Here is a 22,046-nt window from a genome sequence, read left to right as displayed (position 1 = left end):
ACTCCATAGGCTAAAACACCAATATGGCAGGTTTTAGATGGTGAATAGTCAAATTCAAATTCTTAAAGGGACAGTACATGATAAATTTAAAAATTCGAATTTCTAAAAAATTTTTTTACCCAAATCGAATTTGGACTATTCCCTAATTGAATTACACTAAAATAAAATAAACTTGAAATTCAAATTTAAAAATTCAAATTTTCAATTCGGCCCCTGATAAATCTGCCTCTAGGTGTCAGATGGACACGAAACACGTTGTCAAAATAAAGATTTGTTTCTACTTTTTAACAAATATTTTAGGTTTGACCTGTATGTGGGTTCCAGAGTGCCCTATACCTTTTATTGTTCTATGTTTGACCACACCCCTGAGCTGAGGGCCTGGGGCAGGAGCACCTGGGCCACTGCTCAACTTTGATGAGCAATCTGGGAATATGAGCTCCAGGTGTGTTTTAGTATAATGACTTCTGTGGGTGCTAGAGGAGATGATTATCATTATACAGTGTTCCGGAGTGGATAACTGATTGTGGGTTGTGTAAGTATGCTGGTAAATAATATTGAAGGCGGATACTCAAATTTTTCCTAAATACTAACAGAAGTTTAGTAGGGCAAGTAGTGACAGAGTCACGCGGTTACAAAAAAATGACTGATCAAAACATAGAAACTATGCAGAAAAACTGCTTTATATAGCACATTGGATCGAATTCTTAATTTACAAATAAGTAATACCCAGTGATACATACGAAACAGTTATTGTGTTTTATTATTACCATTAATCTGTTTTTCTGGTTACCTAAGCATATTTTTGGGCCATAATCACACTGAAGTCTATAGAAAGAAAACAGCATTTATTATTTAAGGCTTTCTAAAAAAAATTCCTGTAATAACCTGCTCGGAGTTGAACCAAGGACCTGGTGTCCCTGTGTTGTCTACATTACCACTGCATTATGTGAACAGACAGCTAAGGCCATGGTTCCCTCCTATGGCTATGCTTTGTAAAGGATGGCTTGTTTCATCTGTTACCAATCTGGCCACAGGTGACCAGTGTAAGCCATTAGGCTGGCTATAAAACCCCCAACACTGAACTTACTCATTGCCCAGTATGGGTCTATGTTCCACAGTTCCTGGGTATGTTATCTTGTCTGTTAATTGACCACTGCCTGACCTTGACCCTTGCTGTTCTGCTGCCTGTATTGACCTCTGCCTGTTCTTCAACTATTCTATCGGATCTCATTACTGTGCCAAATATCTGGTTGGTTTGTCTCTGACCTGTGACCTTGACTATGCTTCTGCTTCCTGATTTGGTACTGAATTGTCTGTTTGGTTTTGTCCCCACCGGTCCCTTGACCACGTTCCTTGTTCCCCATCCTTTCTGAAAACGTTACAGTTCACTTGCCTGCCCACAGCTTCTCCCTTGGTCCTCTCACTTTAAGTCCTGGTGGCATCTGAGTAACGGAGGGCTCCTCACGAAGCCAAAGGCAACTGCTATAGAAGAGTGAGCCGAAACCAGGACCTTGGGATTGCTCTGGATTTTGGGATACCATACGTTACAATTCCATCTGCTACAAACCAAAAAGTTGAATGTACAACACAAATATAGCCACAAATATATTGTTGCAGTAATAGCCAAGCAAGTTAGACAACTTTTAGAGGCCCATTTGTCAAAATTCGTATTTGTGTGATTTTTTAAACCACAAAAAAAAAATCACTTTTTTAAAAACAACACACAACAAAAAAAACAACACAAAAAAAAAACACCAAATAGAATATGAAACCGAAAACTTTTTTTTAAAATGCATCAGTTAATACTTAATAGTGCTGTTCAAGCAGCATTTTGCTTCAATTTAAAAGAGCAAACAGATATTTTTATATTTAATTTTGAAATCTGACATGGGACTAAACGTGTTGTCAGTTTCCCTGTTGTCCTCAGTCATGTGACTTTTGCTCTGATGAAATCTTTACTGCTGTACTGCAAGTTGATGTGATGTCACCCCCTCCCTTTCCCCCCAGCAGCCAAACAAAAGAACAATGGGAAGGTAACCAGATAACAGCTCCCTAACACAAGATAACAGCTGCCTGGTAGATCTAAGAACAACACTCAATAGTAAAATCCCATGTCTCACTGAGACACATTCAGTTACATTGAGTAGGAGAAACAACAGCCTGCCAGAAAGCAGTTCCATCCTAAAGTGCTGGCTCCTTCTGCAATCACATGACCAGGCAAAATGACCTAAGATGCACCTACACACCAATATTTTTTGTATTTCTTCGTATAAGTGTTTTCTGTATAAAGGGACCTAAGTGCCACAGATCGTGTCATGCAGACATGTATCACTGACTTTTACAACATGTGATCGCCTCTCTTTTTCTCCCACCACTAAAAAATGAGAGGGAGGGATCAAATCACCTGGGACAACAGCAGACACGAAGACCTTGTTGACTGTTACCCTTTTCTCCTGGGTCACATGGCAGACTCCCCAGACAAACAAGGGAAAGTTGTAGTCACCACTATATTTTAAAATCATTAGGCGGGGGTGCAATGAGGGTGTGACCACAAAATACATATAGTCAACTACAAGAGTCCTCTGCACTCAACCCATTATCAATATATTTAAGACAGAGACATTTTGTGCTACTGCTACTGAAAAATGCCTTACCCTTTAAACAACACAGGGATTGTTTGTCCATATATTACAATATATTTAAGCTGAACAACTACATCACAGTCATCCCTTCCCAACTATAGTCAGGTGATCCCACTGGTGTCTAATAAAAGGGCAGCCAAGTATGGAGGTTTACTTTGAAAGCAGCAAGTAAGTTGCAGGTAAAACTTAGTCCCTTTGTAAAATGTATAATGAAGCAATTGAATTCTTAATGAATCAGATGAAAATTAAGGCCAGATATGGGATGACTTTGACGTGGTTGTTCAGCTTAAATATATTGCAATATATGGACAAACAATCCCTGTTTTGTTTAAAGGGTAAGGCATTTTTCAGTAGCAGTAGCACAAAATGTCTCTGTCTTAAATATATTGATAATGGGTTGAATGCAGAGGACTCTTGTATTAGACTCCCCAGACATTCAGTCTCCCCGCAAGCAGGTAAGGGGCACACAAACACTTTTCTTATGTAACATATTTACTTTATGGGGTACACAATGCACAATTTGCCACATATACGTTCTACATTCTGTATTGTTCTGTAAACCAATGCATGCTGGGTTTCTAATATAAACTTGGATATGTTTTGGCATTTATACACACAGGGGCACATTTACTTAGGGTCGAATATTGAGGGTTAATTAACCCTCGATATTCGACTGTCGAAGTTAAATCCTTCGACTTCGAATATGGAAGTCAAAGGATTTACCGCAATTCGTTCGATCGAACGATCGAAGGAAAAATAGTTTGATCGAACGATTAAATCCTTCGATCGAACGATTTTCCTTCCACCTTCCCCATAGGCTAACATTGCACCTCGGTAGGTTTTACTTGGCGAAGTAGGGGGTCGATGTTTTTTTTAAAGAGACAGTACTTCAACTATCGAATGGTCGAATAGTCAAACGATTTTTAGTTCAAATCATTCCATTCGAAGTCGTAGTCGAAGGTTGAAGTAGCCAATTCAATGGTCGAAGTAGCCCAAAATACGTTCGAAATGTTCTTCTATTCCTTCACTCGAGCTAAGTAAATGTCCCTCACAATGTTTTATCTTTAAACTCTAAAGACACATAGAAGATGAAATGCTGTATAAAAACAAGTTTTGAGGCAATTTTCAGACATTTCTTAGACATTGTTGTAAAGATTCACCATTTGGTAGTTTGGAGTTGAAAGGCAGAATTTATGTTTTGCAATTAGTTATGGGGTTAACTTAGTGGGTTTTATAACACACAAAAAGTAGGGTTTAACCATGAAAATTCCAATGGAATATTTTCATTCTGGGGTCTTTATATGACTCATACTTTAGTAATCCTATGCATATAGAGCATCTAACTGTTGTACACTGACATTCATATTTAGCATTATGTGTTGTACCTTAGATCATATGGCCACATTCATGGTGTATGCTGGGGACCAACTCCCTTTAAGAATTGCAATGCCTTCAGAATATGTCCCCATTTGCAGTGTACAGGCCAACAAGAGAGCCTCCCTGTAAATTCCCTGTGAATTGGGAAGCCCTAATGTTGCATCCACACATTGCCAGGATTTTGTTCCTGAAGTACAAGCCTCAAGTTGCAGCCAGTTTAAAACACTTTTGGGTATGTGAAAGCAAGGGCACGCATTGCGGAATTCTTCTGACCAATCCCTGTGTGATTGTCAGGACATGTGGGGATTTGATTTGAACCCTGGTTTGGTTTACATGTGCTTGTGTCTCCTCCTCCAATCTCTTTAACATCATGTGCCTGTAGTTATGGAATTAAGCCAGTCCCTTGCTCCCTCCTACTGTATAATCATTGAACTTAAATCTGTGATCTTGCCCCCTTGTTCCTGCTTCAGTGCTGTACCTGAGTTGCTGCCTCGCCTGTTTTCCTTGTTCTTATTGATTATTTCTTTTCCCTGTTTGACCTCGACCTGCTCCACATACATCTAGTGTACTGCCTGCCTTGAGACCCAAACCTTTTACACTGACATACTTGTTATCGATATTGCTAGTGACCTCCATATTAACTCCCTGACACCCTGTCACACCATTATTCCATTAAGTTCTCTCTACCACCCTCATTGCCTTCCATATCATGTGCTCAAACCCAAGCTGGCATTGTCCTGTCAACTTGATATTTACCATTTTTCCATTGTATTTCTATTTCTGCTAGAGGGGCCAGAAGGTATAGGGGTCCCATAGGGACATTAACAGATAAACAGTTTTATTTTTTTTAAATAATGTATTTCTAAAGTTTATAAGTGACCTAAAAGAACCTGGTTCTGAGGCCTAGTAACTTCTAATTATGCCTCTGTATTTAAAGGCTAGCCCAACCACAATCTTTTATAGTTTTGTTCCTATTGGCGGGCAGACAGTGACGTATGGACCAGACACTTAAAGGGATACTGTCACGGGAAAAAAAAAAATTCAAAATGAATCAGTTAATAGTGCTGCTCCAGCAGAATTCTGCACTGAAATCCATTTCTCAAAAGAGTAAACAGATTTTTTTATATTCAATTTTGAAATCTGACATGGGGCTAGACATATTGTCAATTTCCCAGCTGCCCCTGGTCATGTGACTTGTGCCTGCACTTTAGGAGAGAAATGCTTTCTGGCAGGCTGCTGTTTTTCCTTCTCAATGTAACTGAATGTGTCTCAGTGGGACCAGGGTTTTTACTATTGAGTGTTGTTCTTAGATCTACCAGGCAGCTGTTATCTTGTGTTAGGGAGCTGTTATCTGGTTACCTTCCCATTGTTCTTTTGTTTGGCTGCTGGGGGGGGGAAAGGGAGGGGGGTGATATCAGTCCAACTTGCAGTACAGCAGAAAAGAGTGACTGAAGTTTATCAGAGCACAAGTCACATGACTTGGGGCAGCTGGGAAATTGACAATATGTCTAGCCCCATGTCAGATTTCAAAATGTAATATAAAAAAAATCTGTTTGCCCTTTCGAGAAATGGATTTCAGTGCAGAATTCTGCTGGAGCAGCACTATTAACTGATTAATTTTGAAAAAAAAATTTTTTCCCATGACAGTATCCCTTTAAAGATGTAAGAGGTCATTTACACCTGCAAGTTTAGTGAATGAAGTGCAATCACCATGTTTTTCCCTTAATGAAGCATTTTTCCACTAAGCAAAGGGCATTGCATTGCGCCCAATGCATCATAATTAATTTCATTGCACTTACTTTTCAACATTAATTTCACCGAAAGTTTCTGAAGTCTGCCAGCCTGGTGCTCGACATGAGTGAAGTGTGCAACCAGTTCTTTGGATGTGGACCTTGGAGCTACTGCCTGGTCCACAGGTTCCTCCGTGCCAATAGTGATGGTCTTCTTTAGGGATGTAGCGAACTGCCGATTTGGTGTTCGCGAACGCCGTTCGCGAACACCGGCAAAAAATGCGAACGTTCGCGGACAGTTCGCGAACTTCGAACACCCGCTAAAATCGTTCGAATCGAACGATCGAAGGATTTTAATCGTTCGATCGAAGGATTTTCATTCGAATCGAACGATCGAAGCCATTAGATCGAATGCTTTTCATTCAATCGAATGCTTACAATCGTTCGAACGAATGGAAATCGTTCGATTTTTAGCGGTCGAAGGAATTCGAATGGTCGAATGGTCGAACGACTTGTATTCGAATCGAACGCGAACTCAAAATGCGAACGTTCCCAAACGTTCGCGAACATTCGGCGGACGCGAACGGTCGAAGTTCGCGCGAACTAGTTCGCGGGCGAACAGTTCGCTACATCCCTAGTCTTCTTCCAACATTAGAGTTTTATTATAAAATATATATATTTTTTGCACTAAATGTACCGTATATACTCGCGTATAAGCCGAGATTTTCAGCACCAAAATGTGCTTGAAAATCCTACCTCGGCTTATATGCGGGTCAGCTGCCTTACCGGTGAATTTGTAGGCCCGCAACCCATCCATGGGACCCCGATCCTAAGGAGCCAACAAGGAACATCCCCCTCCCAGCCAGAAACACGCCGCGAAGAAAAGCGCAACAGCGCAAGGAGTGTGTGTCACGCTGCTGGTGGTGCGCACGCTGACGTCATCAGCTCAGCGACAACTCCGGGCCGTAACAACTCCGGGCCGGCCCCCCGCAAAAAAACTTGGAGGGGCCCGGCGCCGGCTGCAGGAAGCAGTATCCCCGGCTCTCCCCTTCTGGCTGCCAGCATCTCCGGGCTGCCCCTACCACAGCGATAGATTAAACTTTGAAGGGGCCCAGCAGCAGAGAGCAGCTTCCCCTCCCACCCACTAACAACTCTTTGAAGGCGATCAGCGTCTACTACAGGGAGCAGCTTCCTGACTCTCCCCTCCCATTGGAGCAAATTTACTGGTAAGGCAGCTGTCTTCTTAATATATCTATTTCATCTACCAGAGGGTTTTTTTATCATTGTACTATGAATTAATGTTTTAAGCATCATGGCTTGATTTTTAACATTAAACCGACTGTTTGATATTTCTGAGACTTTTCTGAGTTGTGTCTAGGCTTATACTCGAGTCAATAAGTTTTTCTGGTTTTCATAGGTAAAATTAGGTACCTCGGCTTATACTCGGGTCGGCTTATACACGAGTATATACGGTATTATTATGTCTGGGACAAATACTGCTTTTTTTCTGATAATGGTGATTTTTTTATTTTATTTGAAAATACATTTTATTTTGTTATTAATTTTGTAGGGTTTTCTTGATTCATGTCATAAACATCTACAAATGCATTCAAGATTTTGTTCTATAAAATAAACATCATACGTAACAATTAACATTTTTTTATAACGATCAAACAAATGTACTTGCTTTTTATTATGTAGCAAACAGTAACGTGAACATTGGTTATGCCAAGACTTTGCTTACAATGCTTCATAAAAAAAGAGCATAACATCTTGAACACAAAAGATTTTCATAATATGTAGAAAAAAACCTACAGTGGTCCTTTTCCCATTACCTACTCAAGGTGACAGTAAGAGGAAGAACACAGCGAGGCTTGAAGGTGGAAAACCAGACCCTATAAATGTGAAATGGCAGAAAAGTCCTGTTCCTTGGGTGTTTATTAGGTGGAGTAGGGAGGAACAGGGAACGAAGGATGCCTTCAAGGCAGCTCTATCTACCAGGCAGATCACAACTCAGCCACACCCTCCTCCTAGGCTAAACACACCTCCCCCAGCTGATTGGTCAGTACACTCTAGCATTGCTTTCAATGAAGTTGTCAGATATGGAGTGTGTGATGTCATCTGCTCTTCCCTTTGATAATGTGCTGTGTGATGTCATCTGCTTATTAGGTGTCCTTGTAGGACCCAGCTTTGGTTTTGGGTTTGTCAATATACAACAAACAACATTCAGGTTTAGAGGAAAAGGAAATCCCTGGGACATGTTTTGAGGTCAGTAGCCCTGGCATATCTTTAATATTAAGCATGCTTCCATTATTTTTTTCTAACTTAACCATTTAATTCTTCAGGTAAGTGTTGTTGTTGTTAGACAGGGGTGGAATCATGATTTGGGTATCCATTAGTCTCTATTTCTTATTATGCATGTTACATATATCATTTTTAAATACCAATTAAGATTAGTCACCTGGGACCCATACGTCCCTTAAATTCCTGGCTAGGTCTTGCAAGAAACATTGCAGTCCCCGTTTTAGTAGGCGTCAAACATGTTTAGGGCTCTGCTTTAGCCAGTCCAGGAAGTAAACACAGAAAATCGGTGGCAGATTAAGGAATGAGAGTTGCAAAGTTTGCACTACATTTTGCAATTAGAATGTTGCATTTACTGGTCTAACGATTGAAATAAATAATCTGATTGGTTGCTATGGGTTACTAGACCTGGTGAAAACTTTCCATCTTTTATTATACTACTCCTCAAATGGACATAAGTGCAAAGCTATATGTAGAAGATACCAAAGTGAATTGCATAGGATTAGGGTGCTGGATGCGAAAAGAATGTTCTAGTTTTTACTGCATGAAAAATGCCTCCTCTAGGCTTCTCAGAGCATCTTCCTTAGTCACAAAATTCCAGTCGAATGGCAATAGAGCTAATTCTGCCAAATAAGCATCTGCAAATTTTCTGTTGAATTCTTTAAAGACGTATTTCCAGTAATCAGATGACTCCTCAATTTGTGTAGGCTTAATGTCCCACTCTGTATAGATTGTTTGATATTCTTTGTAGGGATGAGATTCCCCGTTTGTTTCTGGGCTTATAAAACAAAGTTTGGTATCAACGTCAGTAGAACATATGGATGTGGTTAAATTGCCACTTGTTTTCCAGGTGCACTGAGCCAAACCCTTGGGTCTATGAGTAGATGCAAAGTGTTTCTCGTGGTCAATACCTGAAGCCTCACAGGGAACTCTACAGAATGGGCAGAATTTTAAACAACCACAGACAGACTTGAACACCACGTCCACAGGATTAAGTGTTGCCCTGGAAAGAACCGATTCAGCACTGGAAGATTTTATTTCTGATGAAATTTGTTTTTCTGTCTCAGTGACATAAAGCTCAATTCCATCTGAAAACATCTGAATATCATCTTTGATTTGAAAAATGACGACAAGAATATTATTTTGTGAAATGACCAATTCATTTCTAAGCCTCTTGCAAAATTCCTGTAAAAAGTCAGATGTGGCGAGAAGTCCTACTGATCTGAGTTCTTGGAGAACCTCTCTGACTTTCTTACAGATATCGGAAAGAATGTGTATTTGTAAAGTTTCGAGTTCTTTGGACTTTTCATACTTTTCCAGTATTTCTTTTGTTATCCATGATTTCACAAACGTCTCATACTTGTTAATATATTTTAGATACTGGTGAAAGTCTCTCTCTTCGAGCAGTTTCTTGAGCACAGCAAACTGGAAATGGCGACTACTAGAAAACTCTTTGAAATTCCCACTCAGCATCATATTGTCCCTGATTGCTTTCCCAAGGTGTCTGTTAATGTGCTCCATTAAAGCTGGCCTTAGACACAGCTCACAGAAACGTTTAGCTCTACTTTGCAGATCCTCCTTATCTTGGTGGATAAGAGTTTTAAAGCTTGTCAAATAGTAGGGTTTCAATTTTTCAAGACACAATATTGGATCGTTTTCTTGTACAAATTTGTCATGCATCACTTGAAATCTCAGGGCTGCACTTCCCAAAATAGAAAGTTTTATGTCCAACTCAAACAAATGTGTTGTGGGTAGTTTCAGAACATCTTTCTCCCTGAGTGTCTTATTGACCATGTTAAGCAATTCATGGCAATATATGCTGTCATAGCCATTTTTTTTGTTAATTTGTTCGGTAACATAATCATTACAGCTCTTGACAAGAGATTTAGCAAGCTCATCGATTTTTTTTGTAAACGTACTGGTCAAATATTTTTTTATGAAGACCAGAGGATTCTTTTTTCCAGCTATGTATTTCTTATCCATCTGGAAAGTTTGTTTTCCATAGTCAGACAAATGATTTACTTTAAGTAACTTCTCGTTTATGACAGCTGCCTTATTAACCATGTCTTTCATAAGATGTCCTAGCATCTCTTGACTGGTGTTGATTTTCTCTATTTGACACTTTGGCAATCCCGATATTGTTTCCAACCACATGGTTTCAAACATTTCATTTGCTTCTTCTTCTCCATTATTTTTGTTCTGTCTTTTGCACTTTTCCACAAGACGGCTGACTTTATCTTCGAGCAATTTTTGGTATTTGCTCTGAATCCCTTGAAACTTATCATTAAATGTTTTCCGACGAATAGTCTCTTCTAATTTATTCGATGCTGAATTCTCAAGCTCCTGCCTGAGACATTTTGTGCTTGCTAAAAACTCTTCTCGATGACGTTCAATCAAGTGGACATTTTCAGTTGGGCTCTTATAATAATCTTCTATTAATGTTAGCATATTTAATTCACCGCTCTGTATTATCTCAGATAGTTCAGTTTTTAGTCTCACATACGTTTCTGGTTGCAGTTCATCACCTGCTTGATTCTTAATTCTTGTCTCTGCCTTCATGATCCAGGTATGAATCTTCTTGCGGAAGTTCCATTCCCACTCTGAGTATTTTACAGCAAGCTTATCATATGCTTCTGCCACTAGGCTATTCTTGAAGGCAAAGATGAATTTTTCATGTTTCACTGCATTCCACAAGCTTTTTATCCATATTGTAAGTTCATTAATACTTTGAGGGTTCTGAATATCTTTATGTTGTGCCATCAGGTTAAACAAATGTTTTTTTAATGAAGAAATATTTTCGCTGTATCCTGTGTTTACAGAAGCCATGGGTGGGACACCATACCAGAGCCCTGGAATGTACCAATTGTCTTTCTCATGATTATAGGTCATTATATCACTGAAGGCAGTGATACCACTCTTTTTTTCCATCTTTGCTGCCACTTCAGTCATTTCATTCAGCTGTTCCAGCATTTTCACTCTATCTCTCATGGTCATCTCATGAGCAGATACATCACTGCAGTTGTGATGAACAAACTGACAGATCGGTTTTTTCCCGATTTCATTCATTCTAAGGAAGGCATGAGCAACAATTTGCAAAGTATCTCTCATTTCTACTATATTTTCCATGGACATGTTGATAATTGTGATATCACTTAGCCCGACCACAACAGTTGCCAGCTCATTGTCATGTTCATAGCTGTTATCCAGAGATCCAAGTTCTGGAGCCTTCAGACCTTCAGTGTCAATCACTAGAATAAAGTCACAGCCCAATTCCTTTCTGACGTTTTCTTTCACTTTAATCAGTGTCATGAAGGCTCCTCGTGTGCACCGCCCACTGGCCACAGGGAACTGCAAGCCAAACATGGTGTTCAGGAGGGTGGATTTCCCTGTGCTCTGCACTCCCAGCACAGAGATTACTCTCAATTTGCATCCCTTTCCTGTCATGTTGTCCAGCTCAGTCAAAATGTCTGTTATCCACTGCAGTGGGATGTTGGAGGCATCTCCATCTATTAGTTCCAATGGGAACCCATCCAGCAGGAATTTTGCAGCAATTTCAGGAAGTTTGCTAAACTTACTCTGGCTAACGTTGATCAGTTTGTCTCTGATAAGAGAACATTCTGACTCATAAAACTGTCCCAGTTCACGCAGAAAGTGTTCAACCCCCAAAGAACTGTCCGATATTAAAATATCTATTTTCTTCAGTTCTGCAAGGTCACTATGCCCTTTATGATAAATTTGACTGTATTTTCCATGCAAAGTTGACAAAACATCTCTAGATATTGAATCAAGAGTAAACTTCATCCATTTTAAAAAATACACCTTCTCAGTGTGAGTTAATTGGGTCATTGCCGATATAAACTTATTCATGCCATCAGGAAGGTCATGTTTGTGCTGTTCCTGATGTAGCTCTGACCGCCTTTTTTTCAGATGGCACCTATAGTCTTCAGCATTCTGATGCCCTTGTTTTTTCATTCTACAAAATTCCTTCTCTAACTGGGATAGTTCTTTCCAGAGCTGTCCTTGTAGCTTCATGTTCTTTCTCTTATACTCCACCACATCACCAATTTCATTAGTAATTCCCATGGCCAATTCCTTTGCTTTCTGAAATTCTTCAGATGTCTCATCTACCTTGATTCCAAGCTTAATAGCTACATCTGATAACTCTTCAAGTTTTGCTCTCTTACAAGAATTTTTTAAAAGGTTACTCATGATGTTTTGCAATGTTGTGACTAGTTGTGTCTCATTAATCTTTCCCTTGTTTATTATTTGCTCTGGCTTAATATTTAGCTCATGACTCAACATTTTGAGAAAACCCCTGGACTTCTTCTGTTCATGTATATCAGCACTTCGATTTATAATGAAATAGACAGTAGTCTCAAAATGTTTGCAGCTAGATAACAGTCTATAATCATTGTCAGAAATAGTCTCAGCAAATATAAACACTGCAGATGAGACTTGCATTAGGAACTGGAACTGGGTCCAGTGTGACACCAAGTTACCACGCAAATTCGTAACTGCAATGGGTTCTGGGAAAATATCAGATTTTACTTTTCCTGCAGGAAAATACCATGATATTTCTACTAATCCATTGGAGTTTGATTTTTTTATGTCTCCACATTCCATGTTGTTATGTATAAAAAAGCTATGACCTTGCTGTGCTGAGCTAAGCACTTGATTGAGGTTTTTAGATTTGGAAATTTTGTTTTGACCCAGTCTCACAAAGGAAAATATAGGCATGGATATGCTCACCACACTGTCCTCTATAAACCCCTTGGTCTCTGCTAATGAATAGGGTCTCCACCTCTTTACTATATCTCTCATTGCCCAGAGCATGAAGGTGTAGCCTGATCCATCACCAGCAGGGAGCAATAGTGGGACAGCAAATTGGCACATGCACATTTTTGATACAATCTCCTTTTGTAAAACTGGTTCAGAATTATATAGGATGACACATACAACATCAAGAGGATTCATAGAGTCTGTAGGTTTATCATCATCATCATCATCATCAGCAAAATCATCAAGATTATCAAAGGTGTCCTGCTTTGGAATACCTTCGCCAATCTTCAAACACCCTGCGTTTCTTGCTTCTTTGTTTAGGGCCATAAGTCTCCTCAGAAATGTCCAGAAAACATCTTCAGTTGTCACAGGATCAGCCTCATTGATAACGTGAAGCCCAATTTCCAAAATATTGTGGAGACTGAGCTTTGAAGTACCAAATTCATTCATAATGAGATGTGCAATTATTTCATTCCATGGACTTCTGCTTTCTGGGGTAAAACATGAAAATTATAGTTTAATAAATTGTTAAATGACAACAGTATGTCATACAAGAAAATAGGACCTTCTCTGTACCCATAGACTGTATGTTAATTTCATGAAACTTCTTTATTTCTATTTCTTCTCCTAAATCACTAGAATCTCTCACTCTCTGCCACATATAGTTTGCAGACATGAAATTACATTCACAAAATAAAGTATAAGTTCATTAAAAAATTCAATGAAAGAATTATTCGTTTTTAAGTAAATTAAGTACCACCATCACCATCAAATTACTCTCATATGCCTATATGCCTTTTTATAATTCTTTTCTTTTTTTAGTTTACAAATGGTTCCAAGAAATAGTCTATGTTCTGTTTTAAAGGTCAATTTAGAATGGAAGTGTAAAAAACCTCAAAGATGTACAGTATATTTGCTTATTTAAAAACCATGGTTGCCCCAACCATACCCAAATGGATTTGCTGAACAGGAGTCTCCAGTGTTTGCTTCTCAAAGAACTTAGAGTCATGTAATGCTACTCCCCTGGAGAATAGAGATGTCGCGAACTGTTCGCCGGCGAACTTGTTCGCGCGAACATCGGGTGTTCGCGCTCGCCGGAAGTTCGCGAACGTCGCGCGACGTTCGCCATTTTGGGTTCGCCATTGTTGGCGCTTTTTTTTGCCCTCTCACCCCAGACCAGCAGGTACATGGCAGCCAATCAGGAAGCTCTCCCCTGGACCACTCCCCTTCCCTATAAAAACCGAAGCCCTGCAGCGTTTTTTCACTCTGCCTGTGTGTGCTGAAGAGATAGTGTAGGGAGAGAGCTGCTGCCTGTTAGTGATTTCAGGGACAGTTGAAAGTTTGCTGGCTAGTAATCGTTTTGATACTGCTCTGTTATTGGAGGGACAGAAGTCTGCAGGGGTTTGAGGGACATTTTAGCTTAGGTAGCTTTGCTGGCTAGTAATCTACCTTCTACTGCAGTGCTCTGTATGTAGCTGCAGTGGGCAGCTGTCCTGCTTCTTATCTCATCTGCTGACTGCTGCAATAACAGTAGTCCTTGTAAGGACTGCTTTTATTTATTTTTTTGTTGTTTTACTACTACTACTACTACTACTATAAGAGCCCAGTGCTATTAGTCTAGCAGTGTTGGGGAGTGGGACTGGTGTGCTAATCTGCTGCTCCTAGTAGTTCAGCAGCACCAACTTTAATTTTTTTTTTTTAATATTCATTTTTTTTTTATTTTACTTTTTTTATTTTACTACTGCTGTAGTAGTGTATAAGTTGACCTTTTAGGCATTATTTGCCCTGTAGGCATTTTTTGCCCAGTGTGTTATTCAACCAACTGCCATCTAGCTGTGTGACCTTGTTCACATTCTGTCTAAATATCCATAATATTACCGTCTCCAGAAAAAACACCGGAGTGACTTTTTTCAAGCAGCCATAATATATTTTACGTAATCCGTATCCATCGCTGTAGTAGTGTATAAGTTGACCTTTTAGGCATTATTTGCCCTGTAGGCATTTTTTGCCCAGTTTTTTTGGCCGCAGCCACTGAAGCACAGAGGCCAGAAAAAATATGCCATATAAATGCTGAAAATAGTCATTTTTTGCCATACGTTGACTCAATGTATATGGCAAAAAATGACTATTTTCAGCATTTATATGGCATATTTTTTCTGGCAACTGTGCTTCAGTGGCTGCGACCAAAAAAACTGGGCAAACAATGCCTACAAGGTCAACGTATGGCAAAAAATGACTATTTTCAGCATTTATATGGCATATTTTTTCTGGCAACTGTGCTTCAGTGGCTGCAACCAAAAAAACTGGGCAAACAATGTCTACAAGGTCAACGTATGGCGAAAAATTACTATTTTCAGCATTTATATGGCATATTTTTTCTGGCAACTGTGCTTCAGTGGCTGCGTCCAAAAAAACTGGGCAAACAATGCCTACAAGGTCAACGTATGGCAGTTGTTTAAAGAGAACAGTAGATTACTAGCCAGCAAAGCTACCTAAGCTAAAATGTCCCTCAAATCCCTGCAGACTTCTGTCCCTCCAATACAGAGCAGTATCAAGCAGATTACTAGCCAGCAAACTTACTATCATCTGTCCCTGAAATCACTAACAGCTCTCCCCCTACACTATCTCTTCCAAGCACACACAGGCAGATTTTTCAGATACATTTTTGCCCTTGATCCCCCTCTGGCATGCCACTGTCCAGGTCGTTGCACCCTTTAAACAACTTTAAAATCATTTTTCTGGCCAGAAATGTCTTTTCTAGATGTTAAAGTTCGCCTTCCCATTGAAGTCTATGGGGTTCGCGAACCGTTCGCGAACCGCTCGCATTTTTGCGCAAGTTCGCGAATATGTTCGCGAACTTTTTTTCCGACGTTCGCTACATCCCTACTGGAGAACTAGAGAAAAGCTATATTAAGAACATGCACAATCCCACTTACAGAATATCTACTACCTCTTAAAGGATGAAACCCCAAACCTAAGAGCTGCAGAACATGCAAGAAAATAGTAAAATGGTGATATCAATCGGTTACATTCAAACAAAGATAGCTACCTGCATCTTTGCAGTCCTTACCTTGGATAAAATGGTCCAGGTTAGGATTGTGCTCAATCCCTGAGTCCAAAACCGTTGGTTCAGAATCATTTCGAGCTTCACAAGTTGCAGCGTTCTCCTCTGCAGCAAATAATACATGGAATGGAGTGTTGGAATTAATAGTTAATCTCATGCCAATATATTTTATGTCACAAACCCTTTGTATTTTTCATGACTAGACTGCTATGCACAAATTACTCTTCTTATGTTAATCAAATTCATAGGATAAGGAAGAGAAGATATACAGCCATCCGGACTTTTGGTAAAAGCAATGGTTTAGATATCAAAATATCAACAGAGGGTGTTAATACAGAAATAATCAATAAAATTTTTGTTGGGAATAGGAAGGAGTTAACCATCCCATAAACTATATCTCATGCCCTCTAGTCTATAAAATTAGAAGGAGGACATGGACTCCAGTCTCCAGTCTCAGTAAGAAGATAATGCCTTAAGGTCACATTCAACGGTAACACACATGTACCCAGCGTTTGGTAAGGTGTTCCTGATTTGCACTGGTGCTCCGTCCCAGGCACCCACAGTGATTAACTTCAATAGGTTGAGGATAGCAAATCAGGAAAAACAGCAAAGAAGCAGATTACCTGCTATTCAATCTTTATTGTGCATTCCACACGACATGCTTCGGGCAGCAAGGGCCCTTTCTCAAGTGTCTTGAGAAAGGGCCCTTGCTGCCCGAAACATGTCGTGTGGAATGCACAATAAAGATTGAATAGCAGGTAATCTGCTTCTTTGCTGTTTTTCCTGATTTGCTATCCTCAACCTATTAATGCCTTAAGGTAACTTGATGCTTTGTGAAGTTGGGTAGTTCTTGTTAAAGTACACTCCAAAAGTCTGAGCTAGTGAGAGCAAATTAATGCTCCACTGAGGAGGCTAAGTGCAGGTGACACTCAACAAGTTGGTAGGATTCAGAGAAATCTTAGTGTAGTCCCTTAGAGCGCCCTTTTATGATCTTGGTACACTGGGAGCAGACACCTGTGAGTAACACCCACTGTAAACTCATGTGTTATTGTGCCACATATATTGATGTACAAAGGAAGCACCTTTCTCTTCAGTAAATTTACTGTTCCTGGTTAAGAACTACTAGTGCCCAAGCTTCTTTGTGAAAGTGAATATGCTGAGAGTTCAGATTTAAGAATTAAGCAAGTAGACCCTTCCTCCAATAATTCTCCAAGGCCCAGGTTGAAGAGTTGAGGAGCCACATGTAGCAGTGCTTTTCCCTTGGGAGCAGCCGAAAAAGTACTCCCAAGTATCTATCATGCTAGTTCCACACTGGACTGTTTCTTGGCCTGGATATAAACACAGTCCAAGAAACAGCCCCTCTGCTCACCCCCGCTTGTGAGTTTCTCAGTACTGACAGGTATGGTGATACAACCAGTAAAATGTTATGCTAGCAATTCTACCTAACCATCTGGACAAGTCTTAGATACGGTGAAACCTATTAAGGAAGGAAGTTGGGAAAACTGTCATAATGTAAAACGGGCAGTTAATACATAAGTAAAAAAAAGAGAGGAGAGGCTGAATGGGCTTTAGGATTAGCCCTTACTGAGAGAGAACATAGAACTGTGTAAAGGGTATGTACTGAAGTTAGATTGTTAGTTAGTTGCTGAAGGTCCTACACGCAAGTCCTTGAAAATAACAATATTCTGGTCCGAAGCACTAATTTTCACTAATTTCACTGAATTAAGCATCCACTTTAGGCTTCAGATCCCCACAGAGATTCTGGGTGCAATACATGGTACAGTATATATCTGCTAATTCCATTTTCTGTGTAATAATAAAACAGTTCCTTGATCTGAAGCTAAGATATAATTAATCCTTATTGGAAGCAAAACCAGCCTATTGGGTTTATTTAATGTTTACATGATTTTCTAGTAGACTTAAGGTATGAAGATCCATATTAGATCCATTATCCTGAAAACCCCAGGTTCTGGGAATTCCGAATAACAGATCCCATACCTGTATTTTAAAAACCATAAAAAACAAATAATAAAAAAGTTGCTTAGACTAGGCCCATCCAACATAGTAAAAGGTAAATCAGTGTATACAATAGAGGAGTCTGAGTTCCCAGACTCACATCATAGCTGCACTGTTGGCTCAGCTCAATCTAGTCAGTGGCTGACTCAGGATATGGTTCATAAAGATTTACTAAAAATTAATGTGAACAAGATGCCAGGGCCAGATGGCATACACCTACTGGTTTTAAGAGAGCTTAGTTCAGTTTTAGTCTGGCCTCTGTTTCTGATTTTCTCAGACTCTCTTTCATCTGGTATGGTTCCTATGGATTGGAGGAAAGCTGATGTCATTCCTATATTTAAAAAGGGATTACGATCTCAGCCTGGCAATTATAGGTCAGTAAATTTGACATCTATGGTGGACAAATTTAAAGGCTTTTTAAGGGATCACATTAAAAAAGTTGTCCTTATAAATTGCATTATAAGCAGCAATCAGCATGGCTTTATGAAGGATAGGTCATGTCAGAAAAATTTGATTGCTTTTTATGATGAGGTAAGTAAGATGCTGGACAGTGGGGGGGCAGTAGATGTGATCTATTTGGATTTTGCCAAAGCGTTTGATACTGTACCCCACAAACGACTGCTTTCTAAACTAAGGTCTGTTGGGCTTAATGAAGTCGTTTGCACATGGATAGGAAACTGGCTACAGGATCGGGTACAGAGGGTGGTTGTTAATGGGACACTCTCTACTTGGAGTAAGGTTCTTAGTGGGGTCCCCCAGGGCTCAGTATTGGCTCCACTTTTATTTAACATGTTCATTAATGACTTAGGGGAGGGTATTGTAAGTAATGTATCAGTGTTTGCAGATAACACAAAATTATCCAGCCCAATTAATTCCATCCAGGATGTGGCACTTGCATCAGGATCTTGACTAACTGGCAATCTGGGCAGCTAAGTGGCAAATGAGATTCAATGTTGATAAATGTAAAGTCCTGCACCTGGGATGTAACAATATCCACTTATACCCTTAATGGGACTGCACTAGGCAAATCCATAATGGAGACGGAGCTTGGAGTCCTTGTAGATGATAAACTTGTCTGTAGCAAGCAATGCCAGTCAGCAGCATCAAGGGCAAATAAGTTCTTGAGTTGTATTAAATGGGGCAGAGAGTCACGGGAGGAGGGGGTCATTCTTCCACTGTATAGAGCACTTGTAAGGCCCCATCTAGAATATGCCGTACAGTTTTGGTCTTGGTTACAGTGAGAGCTGTGAAGATGTGGAATTGTCTCCCTGAATCAGTGGTACAGGCTGATACATTAGATAGGTATAAGAAGGGGTTGGATGGTGTTTAGCAAGTGAGGGAATACAGGGATATGGGAGATAGCTCATAGTACAAGTTGATCCAGGGACTAGTCCAATTGCATCTTGGAGTCAGGAAGGAATATTTTTCCCGAATTGGAGAGGATTCAGATGTTTTTTTTGCCTTCCTCTGGATCAACTGGCAGTTAGGCAGGTTATATATAGACTTAAAAGGTTGGACTTGTATTGTGTATGTTTTCAACCCAACTTACTATGTAACTATGTAAGATAACTTCTCCCTTTTAAAACTGGACATAGGGAATGAAAGTGCAGTGAAAGTGAAAACAACTAATGTGACATACAGATCTGGAATCAGGTTTGACAAGCCTGTTAATCAAGTGCAAATTGTCTCAGAATATCATTCTCCACTTCATACTAAAAGTTAGCTCAAAGGTGAACAACCCCTTTAAAAGATTCCAATCATTTCAAAGTTATGTGTAAATGCAGTTGCCGTTGAAAGTAGTATTTGTTTATCTTTTTCTGTTCTCTGCATGTGAAACGATGGAACACGAGTCGGTCCTCGTTAAGGTCTGTTAATCGTCTTTAATTAATTGGCTTGCAACATTTCAGAAGTCATGAGTAGTGCTGGGCGAATAAATTCGGCAGGTGCAAATTCACTGCAAGATTCTGAGATTCGCTGCTGCGAAAATTTGCATCCAAAAAATATTGGCCTCACATCTGAATAGGCGTGCGCATAAAAATTGCAGCGCGTCAAAATTATTCAGACGCCTATTGACTTTGTTGTATTTGGACAAAATTGGGGCGCGTATAAAAATTGATGCTTGCGTAGAAATTGATGCATGTCCAAATTATTTTGACGCCCATTGACATCAATGAGTTTAGCACATTTTTGCCGAAGCGAAACGGGACAAATTCGCCCATCACTAGTCATGAGCACAGAGAATGTAAATTTACTTTCATAATAATCGATTCGAATTTTTCTTCCCCCATGCAATACAGATTTCTTGTAGTAGCGTCTGTTTAGCTATTTGACCTATTTATTACAGAACTAGAAATATACAATTCTGAACTCATTTTGATCTTCTGAAGAATATAAATATACAGGTATAAATAATATAGAAAAATGAACATCTTCAACTTAAGCAATAGCTGTGAAGTGGCTATGAGTCTGGCTACCAACCTAATATTGATATTGTTTTTTAATAAATGATTAATTCTGTTTCACCGTAACAATATTGTCTGAGCCATAATAACAATCAGCCCTTAAGCACTGAACATACACAAACGCCCCTCTGAGTTTTCCCAACTTACCGGCGCTCTTGTTGAGCTGCTGCGGGTCCGTGGTGCTCATTGCTGCTTGTTCTTGTCATGAAATAAATCAGGAGGACTGGTGTCTCGGGAGGGACTCTCAGCATGAAAGTGAAAGAGGTTTATTGAATTTCTATTTCTTAAAGTTGGTAAAACTCACTTGTCCAGTGATCCCATTTTTGTGTGTGTGTGTGTGTGTGTGAAGTTTTGTTTTTCATGGTACCATAGACTTAAACTGGAAATTGATTTTTTTGACCATTGAAGCCAGTTGAAAATTTTTTTGTTCCCAATGGTTTTATGCCAGTTTTTCAGCCGGTATTGTATTGTGTTGTAAAAGAATTCTGATGACTTATGACTTTTAAAACTCAAAATTCTGACTTTTAGGAGGCTATTTACCAAACTCGGGGTCAAAACTCGAATTTTTTCATGTTTTGTTTTAAACTAAAAATTTTCAAGATTTATTAAAGCTGCCTGAATCTGAAAATCCACCATCTCAGACCTACCGAAGTTGTGTAGAAGTCAATGGAAAAGGTTCCTATCCTATTTGGAAGTTTCTGTGGTCTACGCTAAAATTAGGCTGGAAATCCAACCATTTTCTGGCTTTTCAGGTAAAAATCTCAAAAATTCAGGCTTTTTCCCCAAAAAAACGTACAATTTGGGTTTTCATTCAATATTATAGAGTTTTTACCTGAACTGATTAAATCGAGCTTTTTTATTACTAAATAATGAGATATATTTTGATTTTAGTAAATAACCCTCCCAAACTCATAATTCTGACTTTTAAGGCATCTGAGCAGGTTTTATTAGACAATATTTTCATTTTTAAATGTAATAAAGCTCACAAAAAAAAGACGTGATTGCAGGAAAAGTTTGAATAGATTGGTCAAACTGGTTCAGTTTTTCAATGAACCCTCACAACTAAAAGGAACAGTAACAGCAAAAAATGAAAAAAGAGCCTAAATAATTAAAATATCCAGGATTCGATACGGTATTTGGCTAGGATTCAATCTTTTTCAGCAAGATTCGTCCGAATCCTTGTGTCTGGCCAAACTGAAGCCGAATCCTTAAAATAATGTTACTTTTCATTACACACACAAGGAAGTTGCTGGGTTGAACCCCATGTAATACTTTGTACCTTATTTTGTATACCCATTTCATTGGCCCTTGGTTGATGACCATATTCTGCATCACTGTAACAAAGTGCTTTGCAGGGGGAGGTCCTTCCTCTTTGGCCTGCAGCAGTTGATCTGGATGGATGTTCCTTTGAGCCTGGAGTTAACAAGGCCCCAGAAATGTTAGGGACAACCCCTTTAGAGAAGTCAGGGTACAGGGACCCCGTTTAGCTAGTGTGCAGGATAGCCACTGTTGCAGCACTCTCTAGAGAGAGTGAGTTAGTGAGCATTAGTTAGCAAGAGCAGCTTTAAGCTCCTGCAAGGAGGATAGAAGGGAGTAGGTCTCCCCAGGCTCTGCTTTGCCTGTAGTGAAGGGACCACAGTACTGACAAGGGAATCAGGTTATTGTTCTATCCCTG

The 22,046-nt window shown here is 39.5% G+C and overlaps 1 protein-coding gene across 1 annotated transcript; it reads right to left on the bottom strand.

Moving 5' to 3' along the window:
- Positions 1-7,837: 7,837 nt before the first annotated feature.
- Positions 7,838-13,469, bottom strand: LOC108703895 (up-regulator of cell proliferation). Its single transcript, XM_018240199.2, has one exon. The coding sequence runs from the start codon at positions 13,277-13,279 to the stop codon at positions 8,588-8,590; it is 4,692 nt and encodes a 1,563-aa protein (XP_018095688.1). The 5' UTR covers positions 13,280-13,469; the 3' UTR covers positions 7,838-8,587.
- Positions 13,470-22,046: the final 8,577 nt, after the last annotated feature.

The sequence above is a fragment of the Xenopus laevis genome, chromosome 9_10L (assembly GCF_017654675.1).
Source record: "Xenopus laevis strain J_2021 chromosome 9_10L, Xenopus_laevis_v10.1, whole genome shotgun sequence".
Taxonomy (NCBI): domain Eukaryota; kingdom Metazoa; phylum Chordata; class Amphibia; order Anura; family Pipidae; genus Xenopus; species Xenopus laevis.
The sequence above is the reverse complement of the archived record's forward strand: the minus strand, read 5'-3'. Positions and strand labels throughout refer to the sequence as shown.

Bases quoted from the DNA above. Each gene is read 5' to 3' on its own strand.
- LOC108703895 (XM_018240199.2), bottom strand. From the start codon at position 13,279: ATGAATGAATTTGGTACTTCAAAGCTCAGTCTCCACAATATTTTGGAA.